We start from the raw sequence: 23,673 nt of genomic DNA, 5'->3' as shown, positions 1-23,673 counted from the left end.
TTTCTATATGGTAGTAGGAAAGCTAGCTGTGTGTCTAGCACTAGGGCTCTTCCCGTACGAAGACAATCTGGGCGGCAAACTTCAGACTGTCCAATTTACTGAGCTCTTCAGTTCCCTTGCGTTGCGTTGCGTTGCGTAAGCACGGTATACTTCGTAGATTTCAGACTAATGACTCTCATTTCCAGCCAGACTACTTGAGGAGCATTGTTTGGGAATAACAATTGATCCAGTCCAAGCGAGAATTTCGCCTGAGAACCACCATTGCTGGCCACGACCATCTTTACCGTAGCTTGGGATATGAGAAAGGAAGTGTTGATGTGGTACTTACTTAACGGAAGGACCCGACTCAGTGACACTCCCATGAGTACCACGGATTGGGTAGTGGGTGGGTTGTTAGTCAGGATTCGCCTCAAACAAGCGATGCGACTGAGAATTTATTTTCGTTCATAAGAAGTTTGAATAGTTTATTGACTATGATACGTAAATGTTCGCGATGCGAAAGTGTTTGACCTCTGGATAACCGTTTATCGAGAGTTTGTTTCATCGAAAACAACTTGAACTCCGGACAGCCGGCTGTCGGGAGTGTTGTCGACAATATAAAATGGACCATAAATTATTGATTTAATTTTATTGATTTATTGGCCTAAAAGTGAGCCAATGAATATGACAATAAAACGTATGTTCTTCGTGCTGGTATGACTGCTGCGAATTGGTAGCTGGCTTCTAATACTTCTCGAGAAACTATCAATTCCCATTTTTTTCACTCAAACAACACCATGCGTATTCCTCACGCACACCAAACGCCCAGTAGATCAGTCCCCTATTTGGCCAAATAAACACTAAACAAACAAACAAATAAATTACTTTGCTCAGTCCAAAGAGATGTCAGCTAGATTGGCATCAACCGGCGGATACGTGTTCCCTTGCAATGCCATCAAATCAAAGAACATTTGAAATTACATACGACACACTATGTGCAATTCTGAATATAATGAATAATAATAATATAACTATTTGCAATAAAATAAGATCGGAAAAATTAGTTGAATAACCAAGGTAGTTTATTTTCAAAGATAGCACTGTTGATGAATCACCTTACAAAATAGGTGATAAGGGACGCGGACGAAAATAGCTGACCACCGCCAATTTACTGAGCTCTTCACTGTGCTCTTCAGTTCCCTTGTGCCATTTAGTACCACTTCCTCGTTGAGCTTTCGACTTGTTCGCGAACTACTCAGTCTAAGCCCCGACGATGGATCTAGCCTACGAAGAGTTCCCCGGCGAAGCTCGAAAACTAGCCAACCAGCAAAGGTGCCGAGGTCAGTTCGGCGATTCCGGTAGAGTAGGGAGTATAGTTTGCATGGGGGCCCCGGCACGACTGGTGGTGTCCCGTTGCGGTCTACGCAGTCTAGTTCCCGGCGACAAATCTGACAGTACGCTGACGGAGAGTTCCCCAGTGAAAGAAGTTCTCCCGATACCGATTCTTCTTTGGATTCAGTACCACAACTTCTTGAGCCCTTCGGCTCCGTGACCGGTGCCATTTGGCGCCGCAACTCCTTTAAGCCCTTTAGTTCTCCTTGTGCCATTTAGCACTACTTCCTTGATGAGCCATTCAGCTCCTCGACTTGTTCGCGAACTATTCGGTGTAGTCCCCGACGATGGACTTGACCTACTCCGACAGAGAGTTACCCGGCGAGAGAAGTTCTCCCGAAACCGAGCCAATCAGCTATGTGCCGAGGTCAGTTCGACGATTCAGGTGAATCCGGGTGTCCGGTTTACTGCTGCCCCGATGACCCGTGACTGGTGATGTCTCATCGCGGTGTACTCAGTCTAGTCCTCAGCGGTAAATATGGCTTACGCTGACGGAGAGTTCCCTGGTGAATGAAGTTTTCCCAATACCGATTCTTCTTTGGTTTTCACTATATTACTATCGGAATAACCGGTAAAGTGCCGTGGTCGGTCTGGTGATTTCGGATGGAGCGTGGCGTCCGGTTCGCTGGCGTTTCGACGACTCATACCCGGCGCTCTGTTGCAGTCTACTTGACTGGTCCTCGGCGATGGATCTAGCTTATTCCTGCGGAGAGTTTCCGGGCAGTGATTGCTCTCCCGAAACCGTTGCTTGATGTTCATCACGCCGTTTCCACTGTAAGACGGTCATGATCTACATCATTACTCTGTTTACTGTGTTCAACGTCTTTACGTCGCTTGTCATTCTGTAGGCTACATTATTCGGGCTGATGTACGGTCCTCCCGTTTTAAGTAGCTCCCTGCACGTCGCTTCAAACCTCGGACATTTCAAGACCACATGCTCCGGTGCTTCCTCGACACCGGGCATAATAGTTACGTTGCGTGCCCCAAACCGATTAAAATACTTCCTGCAGCAGCCGTGGCTCGCTAGAAGCTGTTTCAGGTGGAAGGTAATCGCTCCGTACTTTTTATTGACCCACGTCGACAGGTTTGGATGAGCCGGTAGGTACACTTTCCTTTCTCCTTATTGTCCCATTCCTGCTGCAACGTCACCATCAAATCGATTCTCTTTATCTTTCTCACGTTTCTGACATTTCATTGATTGTATGTAGCACTTGATATCTTCCGCCTAGGGTGATGCAGATGGGCATCATCTCGGCGATAACGCATACTGCTTCCGGTACGCAATCGCTACTCGTACGACCACCAGCCGGAACGTCCTGTTCAGCTTTTCGCGATTCCGCTTCACTTTCAGCGCCTCGCCCCGAGCAGGAGTTCCATATCGCAGTATCGATGATGAAACACTAGTTAATATATCGACATTTCGCTGGTGTAATCAACGTGGTTGTTACAGCCCAACCAGTCGTCGCTTATCACTCCCAATTGACGCTTATCACTCCCAACCCACGATTTTTCCGGGCAGCCGCTGTTTTAAGACCCCATCCAAATTCTCCCCATTCATCCCATTCCAAAGAGTTGTACAGAGAATGGAGCCCTGTGGAACGCCCGCTGCGACTCGCATTGCCTTCTGTCCTTTGTTCGTCTAGTACAGCAGTACTCTACTCTGGAAATAGCTCATCAGGATCTGGCTCATTCTTATGTATAGCGCTGTGCCATTGGCCTATAGGAGGCTGGATGGCCAGGTGATTTCTCTGACTTTGGCAGTAACAACAGCTTCTGTACCTTCCTCATTTCATGAAAATTGACATCATCTAAAGACTGAGAGTATTAGCTCCTTCTTCTGCGCCGTACGTTTTCGGTGACCAGGTAGTTGAATCGTGCTTCGGGAAGAGACCCTGAATCTTTAATATCTTTAGTAGATTATCTTTAGCTTACCCGGGTATATTTCAGCTGGTGTCGACGGGCCCTCATCTTCGTCATGACAACTCAGTACGCATCCACTGGGGATTGTTGAGCTTGATCTCTCGTTTTAAAACGTCTCTACCTTTTTGAAACGTCGCATGCGCTCGCCGCTCACTCTCAGATCTTGCTCTCTGAGCCCGCCTTCTGGCTCTAAGACAAGCAGCGTCTAGCGAGTTACTCATTTAACCAGTAAGCTGCACGCCGGCTACTGCATGGCTCCAGTTTTCGTGGCATTGTAACGTCACAAGCCGTCACAATTCTTCTCGTTAGATCAGCCGCATCAACGGACTTGTTTTCGCTGCTCGCAGAATCGGCTCAACAAAGAAGTTTTTGTTAAAGACTTTCGTCTTCCACTTTAGCTTGCCGAACGTGTTTCTCCGTGTTGTTGCAGGGTACCATTGGCCGATGCGGTAGTGAATCGTCTGGTGGTCGCTATGGGGATACTTCTCGCACACTCTCCAGTTCATGTTCGCCGTCAGTCAAGGACTACAGAATGTGGCGAAATTTCTCTCGGTGCCGATATCCGTTTCGTGAACCAATAAGCTCCCGGTTTTGTCACGCTACCAGGAGCCATTTAGCCCCTCGCTTTACCACAATCTACTCGTTGTAGTCCTCGGCTGTTGGCCGCCAATTTTCAATTTAAGGAAATATTCTCACAAGATAATTTTTGCAATTGAAACTTTGAGAATTCCATTAAAAATATTAGACATATTTTTGTTGAACTTATTCAATTTTTTCAAATTACGTCACTGCGGCGATAGACAAAATTCCAACATCGTATTGATGTATTTGTTGACAAAAATATCAAAATACATTGAAAATGATTACTTTTTGTAAGATTTTGTCGAGAGCTTTTTGATTTGAAGTGACATTGTAAGACATATTCCGTAAGATTTTTGTAAGGAAAATGGTACGAAATATGTTTAAAATGGTTATTAGAATAATTTTTTATATTGGCAGTATTAAACAATTGCACTTAAATCCTTTTCTTTTCCTGTGAATATATTGAAAATAAGTTTTTTTGTAATTATATTTGTTTAATAATTTATAAAATTTTGAAAAACCTGTTTATTCGATGCATATTTTTTGTAATATTAACTGCCTACTACTCATTCTCGTATAGTTTTGCTATACAAACGATAGTTCTCAAACATGCAAAGACTCATACACCCTTTCATAAAATGCTTCAGAATAACAATGATCTGATTGCCAGTGAAAAACGTGATGATTCAATAACCGAACATAGCAGCACAGTTTTGTTTGAATCGAAAATGGTCGAGTTTTACGGCCCTACTCCTTTTTGTGGAACCCTCTGGAACAGTTAAACCGATTCAATACTTGTGGAAAATTCTACAAATAAATGTGTAAAAGCTTAGCTCCTAGGTACTGTGGTCGATGCTTGTTTCCAATTTCTCAATAAATATCTTCACAGATACTTCAGCTCACCATTTCAATCTATTTTTCACTGAAAGCTACCAGTCTGCAATTTCCTTTTGTATGTGGTTTAGTGCTCATAAACATAAGACAAAATAATTTATTTGTCAAGTGGATCAGAAATTATCAGAAGATATACCGCAATAAATACTAAGGAAACTGGTTTCGGTAAACAAGCCATTAATTTACAGAGCACCTCTCCTAGATATACTAGGATCCTAGCAGAGCAATAAAATTTAGCTACTAAATAACCTATAGCAAACCGATGCTTGTGCGTCGCAGTTTCTTTGTGTTTTGTGCTTAGGAATAACAAGTATGTAGGTAACATAAACCAGATGTGGGTGTGACGAACGGTCCGAAGCTATACAGCTTCTTCCCAGAACGGAACGCATTTTCCCGTTGGCATGAATCCTTGCTTGACGAGCGGATAGAGTCATGCATACAACAAAATATACAAAGTTGGAAGACTGAATGTGCTCTCCGTATCCCGTACAGTTTCTGCAGAGTAATATCCGTATCCTTCACCCCCTTAGTCAAATTGAATGAAAAAGCATCAGCTGCGAGCTTGAACGGAGATGTACGACTTTGTTATGGATATACTCTAGATATGTATCTAGCAACAACGCTGTGTGAGCATATGATATGAATGGAATGTGCAAGTTTCATTAGTGATTGCCTCCTCGTGGTGGGGTTGGGTGTGTGTGAGGGACAGGCTCGCTTTAGCGGATGATCGGTTGCACAGGAAGGTAGTTCATTATTTCGTCTCAGTTTTGTCAGTTCTTTGAACCATGATCATTAGGATTATGTTCGGTTTGGCAGCACCCGTTGCTTCAGTTGAAATGTGATGTGCTCTGATTCTGATAGATTTTTTTAATTCTCGGTATGACTTATTTGATGCTAAACCATAAGGCGTATAGTTTTTTTTTATTCTACGAGCTGTGGATTAATGTGGAATTTAGTAATTTTCTCATTTAGCATGCGTAATTTTGCGTTGGTACTAGACACACGAAATAATATGCATGTAGGCTGGTGTAGGAATCTCTCAAATATGTATATTACTAATTGAATGCTCTGTCCAGCTGCCAATATACAAATTAACATAATATTTGTAAAAAACCATATCCAACTGCCATTTCCATCTGTTTATTCTAAACAATGCTTCATGGCGATTACTTTCAGTAATGTGTTGGCTCAACTAGTACTTCCTCCATATACATTCAGGTGCACAAAACTGCACACAGTTTGAATTCGAATCACGCAAGACTGTGCTTTATTATATTGCTTTTTTAAATGTGATAAAATTAAAAGGGGAACAGCAAAGTGTTTATCATAAAGCAATAAATTAATCAGAATCAGTGCAAATTTATAGCTTTTAATTCAGTTTAGTATTCGAACACCGCCGCGCCAACGGCATTGTTTATCAATTCGGAAAAGGTTTTCGAGGGTGGCACGAACGGTGGTAACCGACTGGGCTGAACGGTGGTTGGTGCAGTGAATCAAATAGCCACTGGAAGGTAGCAAACAGTATGAGTCATTTTGTTGCATTTTTCTGATTTAAGCGCCACATAATTGGCCGTTCGAGCTTTGATCCCATGATTGAGAGTTGTGGTTCGATTTATCGGGGCAAAACAATACCTAGTATATTAATTACATACCAACGATTAAAGGAACTTTTGATGTTGGTAGACAGTGACGATATTAAGCCATAAATTTCACAGTTTATCTCTAAAAGGGAACAATTGTGTCGATAAATTATTGGAGAATGTGTTTATTGTCTCTTTGTCTGTTAATATTCAACTTCATCGAAGTACTAGATGAACATTCATATATGTATACAGTGTGTCCTACATTTATCCGTTCACCCTATTCTTTCAGTATAGCTTTTTCCATTCAAACATACTGCACCAAATTGTTTGAGTTCATTTTAAAGTTTAATGAATGATGCTTCTCGAAATATGGTGCCATTTATTTTGCATTGTTTATGACAATTTGAGTGATAAAAGTGGTGCTCTACTTTTGTACGTTCGCTTAGAAAAAAATCAGTTTTTCTCACAAAATGCTTTATTCAAGTAAATAAATGCTACATTTATTAATCAATCGAATTTCCATCACTTTTGAAGACATGTTTTATACGCTTCGACGTTCAATTGTTACGATTTTCTATATTTCTTGCTCTGAGGTTGTTTTAGAATGATTTGGTTGCTTTCTTGTAAATGATGAATACTAATACTTTGAAATATTCGTGTGTATTTCGTATAGCTCTGTTATAGTATGTATTTGAATATTGGTTGATTGGTTCCTACATTTTATTGCACGGTTAAAAAACTTCCTGTCAGTTTTCTTATCGATAAGCAGCGTTCTGCTAAGCAATCTATAATTCTACGCAAAATGAATCCAATAAATATTCTAATCAGCATCGATCCTTCCAACCATTACTTTACTCGTGGCACCCTCGTCCAATTTGGAGCACGTATTTTACCCTGCTACGCTCAACTCAATTTAGTGCCGTTTCACTGTCCTCGATTCAGTGTCGCCCAGCATGCAAAAGACAATCATTTTATGCTCACATCAGAAGCAGAGGCACCAGTATCAGTCACCTAAAAAAGAGCAGTAAGCCAACACGGTGGAAAGCCGATGTTTCACTTCGCAGGAGAAAGCACAGTGAAAGACACCTAATTTAATAATCTTCACTCGTTCCACTTGGTAAAAATTTTCTAATTGGATCACTTTCGCCAAAATTTATTACTGGCAGCCGAAAGTTGTTACGGTATAGAATGATACCAAGAGAATACTGGAGGGTTCATGCAGTAACAGAAACGGGCGAAATTTTTCGGAATAGAATATGTTGCGCAACAGCATCCTGGTTAGGGGCTGTTCATAAACCACGTGGACTCATAGGGGGGACGTGGGGGTCTAATAAAAGTCTATGTTTGTCTACAAGGGGGTCAGGAGGGGGATATGTGTAAAAGTCTACATAGACATTGATTTTTTTGCTTTTCTCATGTAGAAAGGTTATGCAATCGTGAACCTAATCCCGGCCCGGAGGGCCGAGTGTCATATGCCATTCGACTCAGTTCGTCGAGATCGGAAAATGTCTGTGTGTATGTATGTGTGTATGTGGAAAAAAATGTCACCTCTGTTTCTCAGAGATGGCAGGACCGATTTGCACAAACTTATTGATTGGACTTCCGGTTCCGGAGTTATGGGTTGAAGAGTGCGGCCACACAGCAAATTCCCATATAAACTGAAATGAAAAATTCTCAAAGGAGAAGTAAGGGAAAATTTCAAAATCGAATTTGCAACTTTGATGCCAAATGACTTTAAAATGCATCAAACGTTGAGATTTGATGAAATTTCGAAAAAAATTTTTTGATTAAAATTGACTTTTTTTGACTTGGCACATTTTTGCCTTTCTCATATAGAAAGGTTATGCAATCACTCTAAAAATCGTCAACCTAATCCTGGCATACAAAGGCTTAGGTAGAAGTATACAATAAGAGGTTGCCAATTTAAAATTAAAACTAGTTCAAAATTTCTTAACAAGTTGAAAATTTTCGGCAGGGTCCGGACCATCCTCCTTGATCCGCCGCTGGTTTCAAGCGATGTTTCAGTGTCGACACATAGTATCTCAAGATCTTGGCTGTCGATCCATTGTATGTATGTGCAAATCGTACTGAATATGTAATATACATTTCCATAATTGTATTGAACATAACCAGCCATGGAATCGTAGTTTGGAGAAATGAGAATGGCACAATTGCACCACCAGGTGGATTAAAACAGGATTTGTAATTCTCGTATTACTAATTTTAAATGGGATTTAAAGTGGATTGTGTTCAACATACCAGTCGATTCAGCTAGATGTATTTATGCAGACACTTCGAAGCTAGTATCTCTATTGAGGTAACTACTCTTTAGGCGAACACTCAACCCAGAACCCACGTAATTTTTTGGAGAAACCTGACACGTTGTTTCTTGCGAATATTTGGATATAGTTTTAACGTGAGGAATTTTTTTAAGAATATCACAAAATGACAGTTCTAAAGACGATCTCCCAAAATTCCTCTCCCTGGAATTATCATCTGAGACACCACTAGTTAGCAGACATTAAAACCACCATGATAACAAGAAACGCCAGATTTTTGACAATAAATAGTTTGATTTTTTTATTTTTAATTTCGGTGGTTCAAGCAGTGTAGTTTAACGTCTACAACAAAGCGTTTACTCAGGTTAATCAGTTTGAAATTTCCTTTGCAGTCATTTAAACTGATTTCAAAATCTTTGAACGCCCGTTAAATTTCACGTCTTCACTCGGAGCAACTCCGCGCAAACCGGTTCTACTATTATTCGGAATTAAGGTTTGCTACTTAGCGATGGTACTCTCAGGTGATATTGATTACTTGAGAAAAATAGATATTTTTGGAAAGATTTGGATAGTTTTTCCCCTTAATCGAATAAGCCAATTCAGATTATCTCATTATGTAAGGTACAGTATGTAAAATAATTAGACACCCCCACTCTTTTCTTTTTTGACTTATTAAAAACTTTTGTATGATACAAAAATGACATTTTATTTTTCGTGGATGATTTGTGCATTATTCTAATTTCACTTAGTACAAAAATAATTAAGTTTTTTTTCGTCTTCTCCTTCAGTGGGGGTAACATTTAGAAAAATGGCATAAAAATAATAACAAAAAATTAAACACACCCTCAAGTATTCTCATGATCAATATTTCGTGTAGCCTCCTTTCGCCACGATCACGGCTTGGCATCGATCCGGCATGGAGTTTTTGGAAGACAGTTGGTTCGATTTTCTCCCATTCATCCAATATGACCCGCTTCAACTCTCTCAAGTTTGTTGGGTTTTGTTCCCATACTTTTTTCTTGAGAATGACCCACAGATGCTCGATAGGGTTAAGATCGGGAGATTGAACTTTTAACTTTTCCAGCAAATTCATGTTCTTTTGTTCTGTTCCGAACAGTTTGAGGATGTACCTCAACATTAAAATAATTTCGAAGAGTAGTTGCTAATTTCGACGCCGAAAGTCGTCTATTTTCCAAAACTTTCCGTATAATAAACCTATCAGTACGAACATTTGTTTTACGTTTTCGGCCTTGTCCCTATTGATGCGCAACTGTAGCCAAGCGCTTAAATTTCTGAACAATGGTAGTAACTGTATTCTTGCTCAAATTGACCATTTGAGCAATTTTCTTGCATCCGTTTCCCGACTTATGGTGCGAAATTATCAATTGCCGGATGCTGAGAGGAATTTCTCTCCTTTTTCCCATTTTGCTTCGTAACAAACCAAAAAACTTACGCAAATAAGAAACAATAAAGAAAACTTTGCCTTAACACTGGTTTCACAGTAGTTGTTTACAAAACAAATCCAGCGCGAGAATTCGAATGACAGTATTCTAGGGGTGTGCATAATTTTTTGGAACCTAACACAGGGATGCCGATGTATGTTGAATGCTACACTGAAAAAGGAACACAATAAACTCACGAATATTCTTTTTTTAATTTTCCCGAAATGCTAAGGAAAACCTTAAAGAAAATGAGCGTAATATAAAACAACTAACCTTTTTTTTAACAAAAATACTGGAACAATAAAGGAGTGTCTTTAATCTTTTTTACAAACTGTATATTGAAATTTGTTCATGAAAAGTGAAAATTTGTGTGCTTGTTTGGTTTAATATTTCAATCTAATAAACATCGACCGCATAATTTCAAATTATTTCCTAAAGTTTTTCAATTTTTAATGCTCAAAAGGTACTTGCTAGCTTAGGAATTATGCACTGTTCGTATAAGTAGCATTTCGGCAAAACTTTAATTAGTTGTAGCAATATATTTTTTAAAATATTCTCGTGTGACTTACTTTGAAAAAAAGTATTCTGCTATACAAATATCCGAAAGCACTTTTAAATTCACATTTATATTATTTTACATACTACACGGTGTTCTTATAAGTTCATCTTAAACTATAGTGAAATTGAAACGGAAACCTTTTTCAAAGCTGTAAGAAATTTAAAAATTCAAAATACGTGTCTTGTATTTCGGAAAAAAATATTTTGATTTTATATTGCCTTAAATTGATTCTGATTGATTTGAGCAGCAGTGCGCAAAAAAACCAATGTGAAAAGCATTATTAATCGATGTTTGTTTTATCATTAATATTTTATTAGCTTGAAATAAATCTGAACGCCTTACGTTTAATTTTTATTTGAACTTTATAGTGTCCTTCTTGCTAATTTCATATTTTCCATAAATAAAAAAAATCGAAAGGTCTACGAAGACTTTGGAGGAGGGACTTTGGTTTGGTAAAAGTCTACTTAAGTCTACTAGGGGAAGGGGGGGGGGGGGGGGTCGAAAAATCTCAAATTTTGGTCTACGTAGTTTATGAAGATTAAGATTAAGATTTTACAGTTTTGAATATCTGATCTGGAAGGAACGGTTGAAACGATGTTCATTTATGAAATCATTTCTGTTGTTTATGTAATAAATCAATCTTCGAGGCAAGCTTGAAACGATCGAAAAAATAGGAATCGAAAAAGTACACACCAAAAAAATATGAATTTATCGTTGACGTAATTGCAAACATGACAAAATTTGGAAAACCGTAATTCACGAAATGATTAAAACATAACCGTGTTCCGTTTAATTTAACATGAAACATATATTTTATATGCGGAATGACATAAAATTATACTTGCTGCAATTCATAACAAACGCCAAATGTGGAGCAAAATTACGTGATTTGCGAAATTCAGCGTCATTTAAAATTAAAATCAAACTAGGTCATTTTTGATTCTCGTATATGTCTGGGTCAGGAGAAGTAAATTTACATGATTTTTTCTAGGTGTGTACGCACTTAAAAATGTTAACATCTCGCAAGATGCACATTTTTACATGTTCTTGAATGTAAAAATGCGATTTGTTCACAATTCTCCATCTCCAGTCAACCGAGTTCTACATGAAAAGAGACAATATTTTATTTCGCGCGTCATAACATGTTAAATTACTTTATCAGCCAGCAAAATACTTCACAATGTTGTTTACATCAAATCTAGTTTTCATTATTTTTAAATGTGTAGGGCCTTTATCTCTATTATTGTTTTTAGGACAGAAGAAAACATTATTTTTGTGAATGTAATTGTATCGGAATATTCTGGAAGCTAAAGTTTGAAAAAATTTCCGAATCATGTGTTGAATTCGACAATACAGGGTGCTTGATTCATGATTTAAAATTTCCCGAGGAATGATACGAACCATATTTAGGGAAAAATCGTTCTGCACTTACCATCAAATCTCTACTACAAAAGAGTTATTATACTTTTTCTGCAAATAACTTGTTTGTCTCGTAGCCGGAATGTGTCACGTTTTTTCTCCGAATGAAAAATAGTTCTTGATTCTGCAAGTTTAGTAGACTTTTTATACTGAAGAATGGAACCGTTCAAAATTGTGAATTATTCGAGTGTGCAAAATAGCAAAAATCAGTCAGTTTAGTGAAAACAATCAGATCAGTGAAATTGCAATCGTCACCCGGGTCCTCACCGATGCCTTCTTCGTCAACTACATGTCAACCTTTTCATTGTGAGCTAAGAGGAATGCTCGGAGAAAATAGTATGTCGGTTCCATCACCCAAATAAATTTGGTGAGATCAATCCGATTTATAATATTTTCCATTATCCATTTTGTTGAATATATAAAATCACTCCAAACCCACATCCCATTTTCCTTCCCTATACTAACAAAATCTAATATCCGTAATACCTATGGAGATTGCGTGGGTTCCCCGTATCTTTTTAAGTATAGGTATTCAATTAACATTCCCTTCCCTTTAGCGATCGTAAGGATATGACCAGATGTGCAGTGAACTATACGGTCGCATGAAAAGAGTTCACTGTATCAGCCACCCATGATGAGTGCGGTCGTTTTTGCTATGTTATGCTATGCTATGCTAAAAACTTTTTTGTTTCGTAGCCATCAAATTTTCCCAATGAACTGGACTTGGAAGCAAAACAAATCCAAATGATGGCAGGCGTTTAGAGCTTAAAAAACGTGTATATCAACAGTGTATATTTCCAGACTTGGTTTTATTTCCTATTTAAGAACTATTGTATTTTTTTGCATCCTAGATTGCATGATTCAGTGATCGAAACCCAAAACTTCATAAAGTATTTGAAATTATTAAATTAAAATTTGTTTTTGCTATTGAAATTGACAAAATGATAGTATCGGCCCTTTGCCGATTGTTTACTTTTTCGGTCCCATCTATCAGCATTGAAGTATCGCCCTTACGTTTATTTACAATAACTACCGTTTTACACCACCGATTTCGTCCGGGTTTTTTCAATAGAGATCATTGTTACTATTTACAGCTGGTATCAGTTTGATAATCCTAAAAAATACGAAAATAACAGTTTCGCCTCTAAACTGCTAGCAAAAAAAGTATCGCCCTGTTTGTTTGCATGGAGCGTGGAGGACGAAACTTTAAATAAACAAACAAAAATACAGTTTCGCCTGTTGTACTTTTTGCTGTAGTTTAAGAAAGCAATATCGTAGAATCCAAATTTTTAGGTTAATTTGTTGCGTTTCAAAGCCCTCATTCGCATGTAAGAAAAAAGCCCTATGTTTACATTTGTAAGTATCGCCCTTTTCACAAAAAAGCGTTGAAATGAAATCGCAGCTCCTGATATCACGCTATCTCTGAAGTGCATGCGTGCATAGTTCCAAATTTTACTTCGACATCGACTTTTTCTAAAGGTGACTTCCCAGTAGTATCCTTGATTTGAATTATTATCGCTAATCCTAATGCAAAAGAACAAATAAAAACCTCACGAAAACGAACCGTTTGGGAAAATCATCATCATTACTGGAATTTTCATTTTCACGAAACTTTTCGATAACCTTCCGTCACTTGCGTTAATGCACTGGGTGCACAGTAGGGTGACAGGAAAAAAATGACCCCTATCGGCCCACCTCTGCGTCGATTCCTAGTCCCACCAGGAGTACTTGCACCAAATTTGAAGCAAATCGGACAAGTCTAACTACCGGACCAACGGACCTGAAGTTTGTATGGGAATTTTCAATAATTTACATGGAGAAAACCCACCAGCACGCATTTTCGCCGCTAGGTGGCACTGTATGCATCGTATTATAACTGTAAGTGAAAATAAGAAGGATAATTGAATTGTCTACAACTTAGTCGAAGACTGCAAGTAAATCCGACTTTGTTAAAAGAAGTTATTAAGCTTTTAACGAAGTGATGTCTTAGTCAGTTTTGCATGGGGCCTGATAGTGCATGGTTGTGTATCAGTACTCGATTCACACGAACTAAACATTTTTGTGAAATAATCGTTAGGTTTAGCTCAATGGTATGTTCAGAAGAATTATAGTAAATAACACGAGTCATGCTTTGATTAGAAAATTTTAGTTCCACCTGTTACCGCATAGAGGGCGCCAACACTAACTTTTCAACGGAGAGAGATAGAAATTTGGTGTCTTCTACAAAGTTATAGAACAGGCATTTTTCAGTATTTCTTCTGAACATCTATCTCTCTTCTATCTTCTACATCTACTCTATCTCTCTTCTATGAAAAGTTAGTAGTGGCGCCCTCTATGCGGTCACAGGTGGAACTAAAATTTTCTAACCAAAACATAACTCGTATTATTTACTATAATTCTTGTAAACATACTATTCGGCTAAATCTAACCATTATTTCACATAAATATATAGTTCGCGGGACTCGAGTACTGATACACAACCATGCACTGCTAGGCCCCATGCAAAACTGACTCAGACATCACATCGTTAAAAGTTTAATAATTTCTTTTAACATAGCCGGATTTACTAGCAGTCTTCAACTAAGTTGTAGATAATTAAAATATCTTTCTTATTTTCACTTACAGTGATAATACGATGTATACAGTGCCCCCTAGCGGCGAAAATACGATCTAGTGAGTTTTCTTCATGTAAATTGTTGAAAAATCCAATATAAACTTCAGGCACGTTGGTCCGGTAGTTAGACTTGTCCGATTTGCTTCAAATTTGGTACAAGTACTCCTGGTGGGACTAGGAATCGACTCAGGGGTGGGCCGATTGAGTTTTCAAAAATTCATCATTTTTCTGGGCAGCCTAGTGCACAGTGCTCTAAAAATCTAGCGAAATCGTCTTAGGGCACCAGCGGGTCTGTAAAGAATACTAAATATTAATTTCTATTCCATAATTTTCAGTTCAGCAATTCGAGAGATCGTGCTTACCGCAAGCCATGAAAAATAGACTACGTTGTGAAGCGATGGTCACTCTTTATTAAAAAATCACGGTTGAATAAAAAATAAAACTATTAAAAAATTTCAAATAGTTTATAATTTTCACAAACTTATTAGGAAAAATTGTTTAATAAGCTTTCGTAATATTGTGTAGGAAAAAAGCTGAAAATTTGAAAATAAATCTGAGGATTATGATTGATTACAGATCTCTGGAATTTTCTATTGGAATGTTTTCAGGCAGGAATTTGATATTGATGCTATTAGACAACTGTGAAATCAAGACCAATAGATCAGTTACATATCAGGACCCCATTCCGACAATTTATCAAAAGTCCTCATGATGTTTTCAACAACAGGTTATCAATCTACGGATCAGATAATGTAATATTGAATTAAATCAGTTTGCATCAATAAATTTTCAACTCCAATCCAATTTTTTTTTGGTGTGGTGGCGGGGGGGGGGACTGTACGGTGTTAAACCACAAAACCTTCTCTTGGCTACGCTGTTGCTTGGAGTTATTTATTTCGCTTTTCATTTTCCGAAAGGTTTCAGATCGATCCGATGGTCATAAGTTAGAAAAATTGCAGTCAGAAGGTTCGCATAAATGAACATTTTTGCACTGATAAGTTATCAAGTTCCTTCCAGACAACTTGGAAGTGTTCGGTGATTATTTCTAGCGGTTGTAGATAGAAAAATGAAATACAAAATTCGATTTATCGAAATAATGTTTGGCTTATTTCAATGGATTATTACTATATTGAACAATAAATAGGCGACGAAGAGTAATCAACAAACAACAAGCCATAACTTTTAAAGTATTCAAAATAGATATTTGAAGTCTTCAGTAAAGTTATTCGCAAAAGTAAGAGCTACAAATTTGCTGAAGGCATCATTTCGATATAATCACTTCCAAGAAAATTTGTGAAAATATCTCACTCATAGGGGGATTAATCAGCAAAAGCACAATACCAAAAGAAAGGGCATATTACCTCCATTAAATTCTCCGAAGATACAATTGACCTAAAATAACCCGTTTTGGCGTTAATAATAGATTACATGTTTTTGGTCATATTTCTGGCAATGGGAAATGATAAAAATCTTTCGTCCGCATTTAATGTTAAATATCTCTTTTGATAATAGTCCGATTTCAACAATCTATAGCTTGTTCGAAAGGTATTCGTTAAAGCTGTCTAAAACATATAAATTGGTAATCTTTATTGTCAATTCCGGCAGATAATTTAAAAAAACTGCAAAAAACGCCATTTTTACGCATTCAAACATTTATATCTTAAAAACTAAACATCAGAATCAAAAACAAATTAATAACGTTCATACTGTTTTTTAGTTCTTTCATTTAAAATTGGTTTGGATAAGATCGGTTCAGCCATTGCTGAGAAACACGAATGAGAATTTGTCCGTTACATACACACACACACAGACACACACACACACACAGACACACACACACACAGACATTGTCCCAAATCGTCGAGCTGAGTCGATTGGTATATAAGACTCGGCCCTCCGGGCCTCGGAAAAAATCTTGAAAGTTTGAGCGAATTCTATACATTTCTTTTATAAGAAATGTAAAATGTTGGAACTTCACAGTTTCAAACCAAAATTTCATGAAATTAAAAAAAAATAACATCTTTCAGGTGAAAATGAATATTTTTGACCATTGAATTCTGCCTAACGAAATAAGTTTTTGGAGCAGAAAAATTCCAAATGATGGCAGGGGTTTTGGGTTCCAATTTATTTTTGTGGAAAAATGCTGGAAAATAATCGGAACGGATCATCGCCGTTTAAATCCATTTGCATATTGGAAGGCTGCATCCTCTAGATTTTCCACACACTTAGAAAAAATGGAAATTACATTTGATGTAAACAATACTTCGACGTATTTTGCTGTCTAATAAAGGAACTTTACATGTTTTGACATGTGAAATAAAGTATTGCGTCTCTTTTGATGTAGACTCGGGAGATAGACAATTGGGAACAAAGCGTATTTTGACATGTTCTTGAATGTAAATTCAAGTGAATTGTGACTCTCCTTTTAAGTGCATCTTGCGAGATGTTTAAGTGTGCACAGTTATCCAAGTAAGTAGTGAAATGCTATTGTATGTTATAGCTGTTATACTGAGCCTTATGCGGTATTACTTTGAGACAAGTGTATATTACTGGTAGGATCAATCAAATTTGTTTTCATTTTCAAAGGAAGACTTTTTAACTTCTAGGATGTCCCCAAAAAATTCTTTTTTACGGTTTTTTGCAACTTCTTTTCTTTTTTTTCTTTTTCAGATCTTACTCTTTTGCTTTGAATTTTGAAATCATTTGACATTACAACATTTTTTCAAGAATTTTTAAGTCCTTGGTACTATTTTTTATTTTTTATTTGAGGTCGTTACTTTATTCCTAATTATTTTCTCCAGTCTATCGAACCTCAGTGTATGTGCTGAATACTATTTATCTATTCCAAACAGTTCCAATCGTATTTCAAATGACACAGTAAAGCGAAAGACAGCATATACCATTTATACAATTCGAAACGAAATTTTTCGAAATAATAAATTAAAAAGCTGTGCTGGGAATGTGATATTTTTCTTATTCAGTTCGTTTATTTGATAGGCACAAATGCGTTAGCTTGGCGGTGCCAAATTCTTTTGTTTCTATATTTAAATTCTTAAAACTAGGACGTTACAATGTTCAAAAAAAATTTCAATTGAGAGGAAATATTCTTCAGCTATCTTAACACTAGAAATACAATTCGATACGCAAGATTTTTTTATTAAAATATTTAAAACAAGGAATCCAGTTTGGTATACAAGAGGGGGAGTAATAGTTTTTACGAAATATTTTACAGTTATCTTAAAATTAAAAATATAGTTTGGTATACAAAAGGGGGAACAAGTTTTTAGAAATTTCACAGCTATCTTATAACTAGGGACACAATTCTATTTACAAGATGGAGGACAATAGTTTTATGAAGAATAAAAATTACAGCTATCTCAAAACTAAAAATACAGAATATAAATTTGATTTTTTAACAGAGACTTATGCTTGGTCAAGGTATTCAGAAGGGGCTTATTTCCAGCATCGGTGTAGCAGCAGTTGTATCAAGGACAGGGGAGAGAAGGCGTGCATGATGACAGGGGAAAAAGATCAAAACTTGCAACTTTCGAGAAAAAGGGAGATCAGCGACACAAATTAGCACCTAAGTCTAGTAGGTCGTCGAGTACAGGGTTGGCGTATGGTATCCTTCGGATTCGCGTGGAATCCTTCAAGAGATATCAAACCTCGAGTCGCTCTCGTTTCAGTTTCCTTCTGTGCAGGCGTAGTGGTAAAGGCGATGGCGGTTGCATAGTGGCACACTAGCACTGGTTGGGTCTACAAGGTAAGACAGGGAGCTTCTAGAAACGAGAAATAAAATAAAGGGGCTAAATTGGGATATTTATCGTTTTTATTAAGATGTAAATAAGGGACAAATAAGGGAGATCGCGATTTGCCAGCATATACCGAACTGGGTCATGGGCCACCTCGGGCCCGAAGGGAATCATTTAACTGCGACCTGGCGTCACAATATCCGGCACACGCCCAGACAACGTGCTCGTTGTAGTGATAGCCCTCATCACAAGCACACAGACTACGCTCTGCAATCCCAATACGCCGCAAATGCGCATCCAACGTGCAGTGGTTAGACATGAGCCGGGACATTACACGAATGAAATCCCGATCCACATCCATCCCCCTGAACCAAGGCTTCGTTGATACTCTCGGGATAATAGAATGTAGCCATCGTCCAAGTTCCTCATTGTTCCACGAGGTTTGCCCACTGTTGAGTGTCCTATGACGACAGAAACATTCGTTGAAGCAAATTGGTCTTTAGTAGATGTCACCTTCTAATGTGCCCACCTAGAGCAATACGAGGAAACCCAAACTAAGGTAATCTGATAAGATTTTTCAGATACCGTACACAAAGGCCCCTGTATCTTTCCCAGAAAATACGGTAATTGTTTTTTGGGCTGCATCGCACGAAAAGCCTCGATGGATCTGAGACTGTCCGAAATTATGAAATAGTGATCTGTAGGCAACGTTTCGATGATCCCAAGGGTATACTGGATAACAGCTAATTCTGCGAAGTAAACTGAAGCGATCATTGGGCTTGTATGAAGCGGTGGTATTATCATTGAAGATACCGAAGCCAGTAGACCCATCGAGATTTGATCCGTCAGTGAAGAACATTTTGTCACATTCGACTTCTCTGATTTTTTTATGAAATATATTGGAGGTCCCTTGCAGGCGTATATGATCCGGAATTCCACGAATCTCTTTCTTCATGGATGTGTCGAAGAGTACAGTAGAATCAGAAGCATCTAGGAAACGAACACGGTTGGGATTGTATAAAGAAGGATTGATGCTCTGTGCCATGCAGTCGAAGTACAAGGACATAAATCGGGTTGGCAAATTAAGCTCGACGAGTCTCTCGAAGTTTTCAATGACCAACGGGCTCAAAATATCGCATCGGATGAGTAATCTAAGTGAGAGTTCCAAAACCGATTTTTCATCAGTAGAGCGCCCGTCAACACTTCAAGACTCATCGTATGAGTCGAGTGCATGCAACCCAAGGTAATGCGCAAGCAACGATACTGGATTCAGCAGCGGAATGGAAACAGAACTACCCGTGCTCCATCACCGACAATATAGTTGTTGGGTATAAACTGATCAAGTCGCCTGGGAGGGCCCCCACCATGTTCCAGTTATTGTCCGGAGAAAATTGATCTTTTGTTGGCAATTCTGTTTCAGATACCTAATGTGACATCCCCAGGTACCTTTGTAGTCGAACCAGACCCAGAGATATTTAAATGTGAAGACCTGATTGATCTTTACAACCCATTTATAGAAGCTGGAGCTGCGCCGGCTCACGCTTCCCAGAAAAATCAACCAATTCAATTTCCTCCGTGAATAACTCGATACTCATCTGGAGAGCCCAAATAGACAAATTGTCCAAAGTATATTGTAATGGTCCTTGCAAATCGGCAGCTTTGGGCCCTGTAACAGAGACCAGGAATATGAGCGTATACTCGAATTGACGTGTTAACGAACTAACGTGTCTGATATGGGTTGAGCTAGTCTTTTATTGTCCCGATACATTTTAAACGAACACCAATTTACTCAACCGGAAATCCTTTTCTGACCGGAAACATACTGTGACATGGCAATACTGTCAAGAAAGGCACAAATTATACTCACTACAACTACACGAAATGAATCTAATCTAAAGGGCAGGCATTGCATTTATCGCGCATATGAGTAAATGCGCCCGGATATTTTGCTACTGCGACAATAAAAACTCACATTTTCACACGAAAAGTTATTGGCATTCACACAACTTCTCCGGATAAATACAACGTGTTATTTCTCCGGATAAATAAAACAGCCGAAGAATGAAAGAATGAGTTTATCACGGTATCCTTTTTTCGCTCGCTGCTTTCCTGTCGTTATTCCAAAACACGAAAAAACAAGTCTATCATATTTCTTTGCCGCTTTTCTTTGTAACTAAGTGTATTTTTTAAGTTTTTATTGATTTCCACGAAATTAAAATTTTATCACCTTCTCCGGTGAGAAGGAAAAAGTCAAATAAATTTTACCCGGAAAATCATTCTCGCGCTATTTGTGGAGAGGGAGAATTTTGCGACTAATCTTATCTCGGAAAAGTTGGACCTCGGATAAGCTTCTTCTCGCGTGAGTGAGAGAGAATTACAATGCCTGCTAAAGGGTATACCGTTTGCACGGATGCACGGATGTGCACAGCGAAACCCTTTTAATCTGGCGGCGTTATATTAGATGTGGGTACAAACAATAGACAATAAATAAATAAATAAATAAATAAATAAATAAATAAAAAAATAAATATATAAATAAATAAATAAAAAAATAAATAAATAAATAAATAAATAATTAATTAAATAAATAAATAAATAAATAAATAAATAAATAAATAAATAAATAAGGAAATAATAAAATTCTAGCAAGTAAAATGCTACTTAGTGGATATTTTCTAGTAAAGAGTACTGCAGCTATTGTATCGTCTGAGCGACTCTCAACCCTACGAGGTCTGTAGAAACGGAAGGTTAAAATTCCACAAAGCTTTGCTTTAAATCACCCGCTGTTATATTAAGAGCATTTTTTAGCGCTCACTATACACACAAAGCTGCAAATCACAAAACTAAAACTAGCCTTATTATGGTTCTCCCAATAAAATGGCTATTCTCAGCGAAAATCTCTGTTTATATGTACAGTGCATCGACAAGTCCACAAAGCTGATACCCAAAAGCAAGCCCGTTCAGGGTGTGTCGGTTGCAATAATAAGTACTCTCAAGACGCCGTGCTCGCAATACTAATTTAGCTATACCTACACACCTAGCGCGAAGTTCTGCGAGGCACGAAATGGATAACGAGGATTCGTTTCTAGAGTCTAATAGCAATTTAATGAGCAATTTTCTCAAAGCATTCACATCAAATAATGATTTACTGTTCGTGATTGGGATAACGATGCATCAAAAGCACTTACTCGATAGTATATAAATAACGAAAAATTGTTTACTTTTTTCTTTAAACTCACAAAGTTTCTTTCTCCTCTCAAAACATAAACATTTATTAGGCAGTTTTTCTTCCGCCATTGCTATTGTCTAAGGTTTTATCTTTTAAATTTACTGCTAAACTTAAACTCACATTTTAATGATATTTGCTCTCTTTACCACCGATGTGCAGCAAGTTTAATAACGTTCTATTTTCGTTTTGTCCGATTCCATTCGCAGGTGTATCCAGGACGAGATATCACGAACATCGTTGAGTCGTCCCACTATCAGAAAATCGGTGGCTGGTGCCGACAGGGTGCACTAAACGCAGCCAAGTGCAAAGGCGCTCAGCGATGGATCAAGCCATTTAGATGTTTGGGTAAGTGCCAGCGGGCGGAGGTGCTATTTTCACCACCAGGAAATCCGGACCACGAAAGCGGCGGGTGACGGTGACGGCAGCACCAACGGCAACGGCGACGACAACGATGGAGGTGCACATTCCATCCATTTCGCGTTATCTTCTGTTGTGGCTGTTGGGAACTTTTATCGCTCCCTCTGGTAGTTTCCGAACATCCGAAAAGGGTGCAATGAAACCGTACATATCTGAAATTAAATTCAATTTATCTGAAGCTTTAATCTAGCACACTCGTCGACCGTTGCCGCTGTGTGTCGCGTTCTTCTTTCTTTAGTTTTGATTATCGGGACAATTTATATTTTTCGCTTTTATCACGCAAGAATTGTTAAAACAAACTTCTTCTCGGAATTGTATATTGACTTGCGAAGCGGTTAGTTTTTCACTTGGACAGATTTATAGGTAGCACACAAGTTTTTCTCTTAAGCTATGCTATGAAATCGATTACGCATCACAAAATGGTTCAACTCAAAGCAGAATTACTGGTTTACTGACGCTTAACTGCACCTATCTCATTTCCACAAAGTGAAAGCAAACCTGATTTTTCCGCCTTCTCTGATGTTCCACTTTCCCTAATGATGTAAATATCAGGATAATTTTAAAAGTAAATTAAGCAATGATTACCCGACGCCAACGCTTCCTGAGTCCGCAGTTTATCTCGAAAGAAGAAAAACTGCCTCGCGCTCATTACCTTCAATGTAATGAGCGCTGCTAGAAAACAGAACCATCCTACTTTTGCGTCATTAATGGAAGCGCTGCTTCTTCCGCCGTTAGTTTTCAAACAGTCCACTATCATTCTTTCTCGGTAGCCGAGACGGGACATTTCCTTCCTTAAATAATAGAACAAGAAATGCTTAAAGGCGATACTACTCTTGCATTTATTTTTATCCTGAAAAAATGAGTGTTTTCCAATTATTTTAACATATTTAATTTATCTGAAATTTGACGAAGAAAACCAGCCAGATTTCATTCGGAATCTACCGGTTACATCACATTTTGTATTGAAAATGAATATTAGGAAGCACCTACAATTTTCTCATCTTTCAATGCAACAGCAATTTTATAACAAATTTCGACATCCATTTTCGATTTATTACTTGAAAGAAATACTTTTTCAAAATCTGTGTTTAAAGTGCCACGAATTCTGGAACAGTCACATTTCAACGCTGAAAACCGGCCCGTTTTTAGGGACCATTCATAAATTACGTAACGCATTTAGGGGGGGGGGAGGGGTACGACAAGTTGTGACATAGGGGGGAGGGGTGTTAACTAGATCGTTACGTAACATGTTTTCATCGAAGAAAAAAAAAATTTTCTTGGAATTTGTTACGTAACAGGGGAGGGGGGATGGAGAAATTTGTGACAATTTGTTACATAGGGGGAGGGGGAGTCAATTTTGGGCAATTTTTGCGTTACGTAATTTATGAATGGTCCCTTATTTGTAGAGATATTTTTTTTTGGGGACATATTCCACTGTGACCAGTGTTTTGATCTATTGTGGCTTGTAGAGATATTTGTTTATGTTTTGTGAATTTAGTGGCTGTTTCCATAGTGGAATTTCAAACAGTAACATAGCGTCCTTACCAAATCGTTATTCTGTACGTTAACTAGTTCACAAATTTATGAACATTATTCATCAACCGAAACTTGA

The 23,673-nt window shown here is 38.0% G+C and overlaps 1 protein-coding gene across 9 annotated transcripts in view; it reads left to right on the top strand.

Annotated features, from left to right (window-relative positions):
- LOC131683573 (amyloid-beta-like protein) overlaps positions 1-23,673 on the top strand; it is a 268,575-nt gene that overhangs the window by 121,613 nt on the left and 123,289 nt on the right. For all 9 annotated transcript variants that reach the window (XM_058965655.1, XM_058965656.1, XM_058965660.1 and 6 more), the window contains one exon: positions 21,851-21,989. In XM_058965655.1, coding sequence (XP_058821638.1) covers positions 21,851-21,989 — 139 coding nt within the window. The remainder of the gene's footprint in view (positions 1-21,850; positions 21,990-23,673) is intronic.

This window comes from Topomyia yanbarensis, chromosome 2, assembly GCF_030247195.1.
Source record: "Topomyia yanbarensis strain Yona2022 chromosome 2, ASM3024719v1, whole genome shotgun sequence".
Taxonomy (NCBI): Eukaryota; Metazoa; Arthropoda; class Insecta; order Diptera; family Culicidae; genus Topomyia; species Topomyia yanbarensis.
The sequence above is the reverse complement of the archived record's forward strand: the minus strand, read 5'-3'. Positions and strand labels throughout refer to the sequence as shown.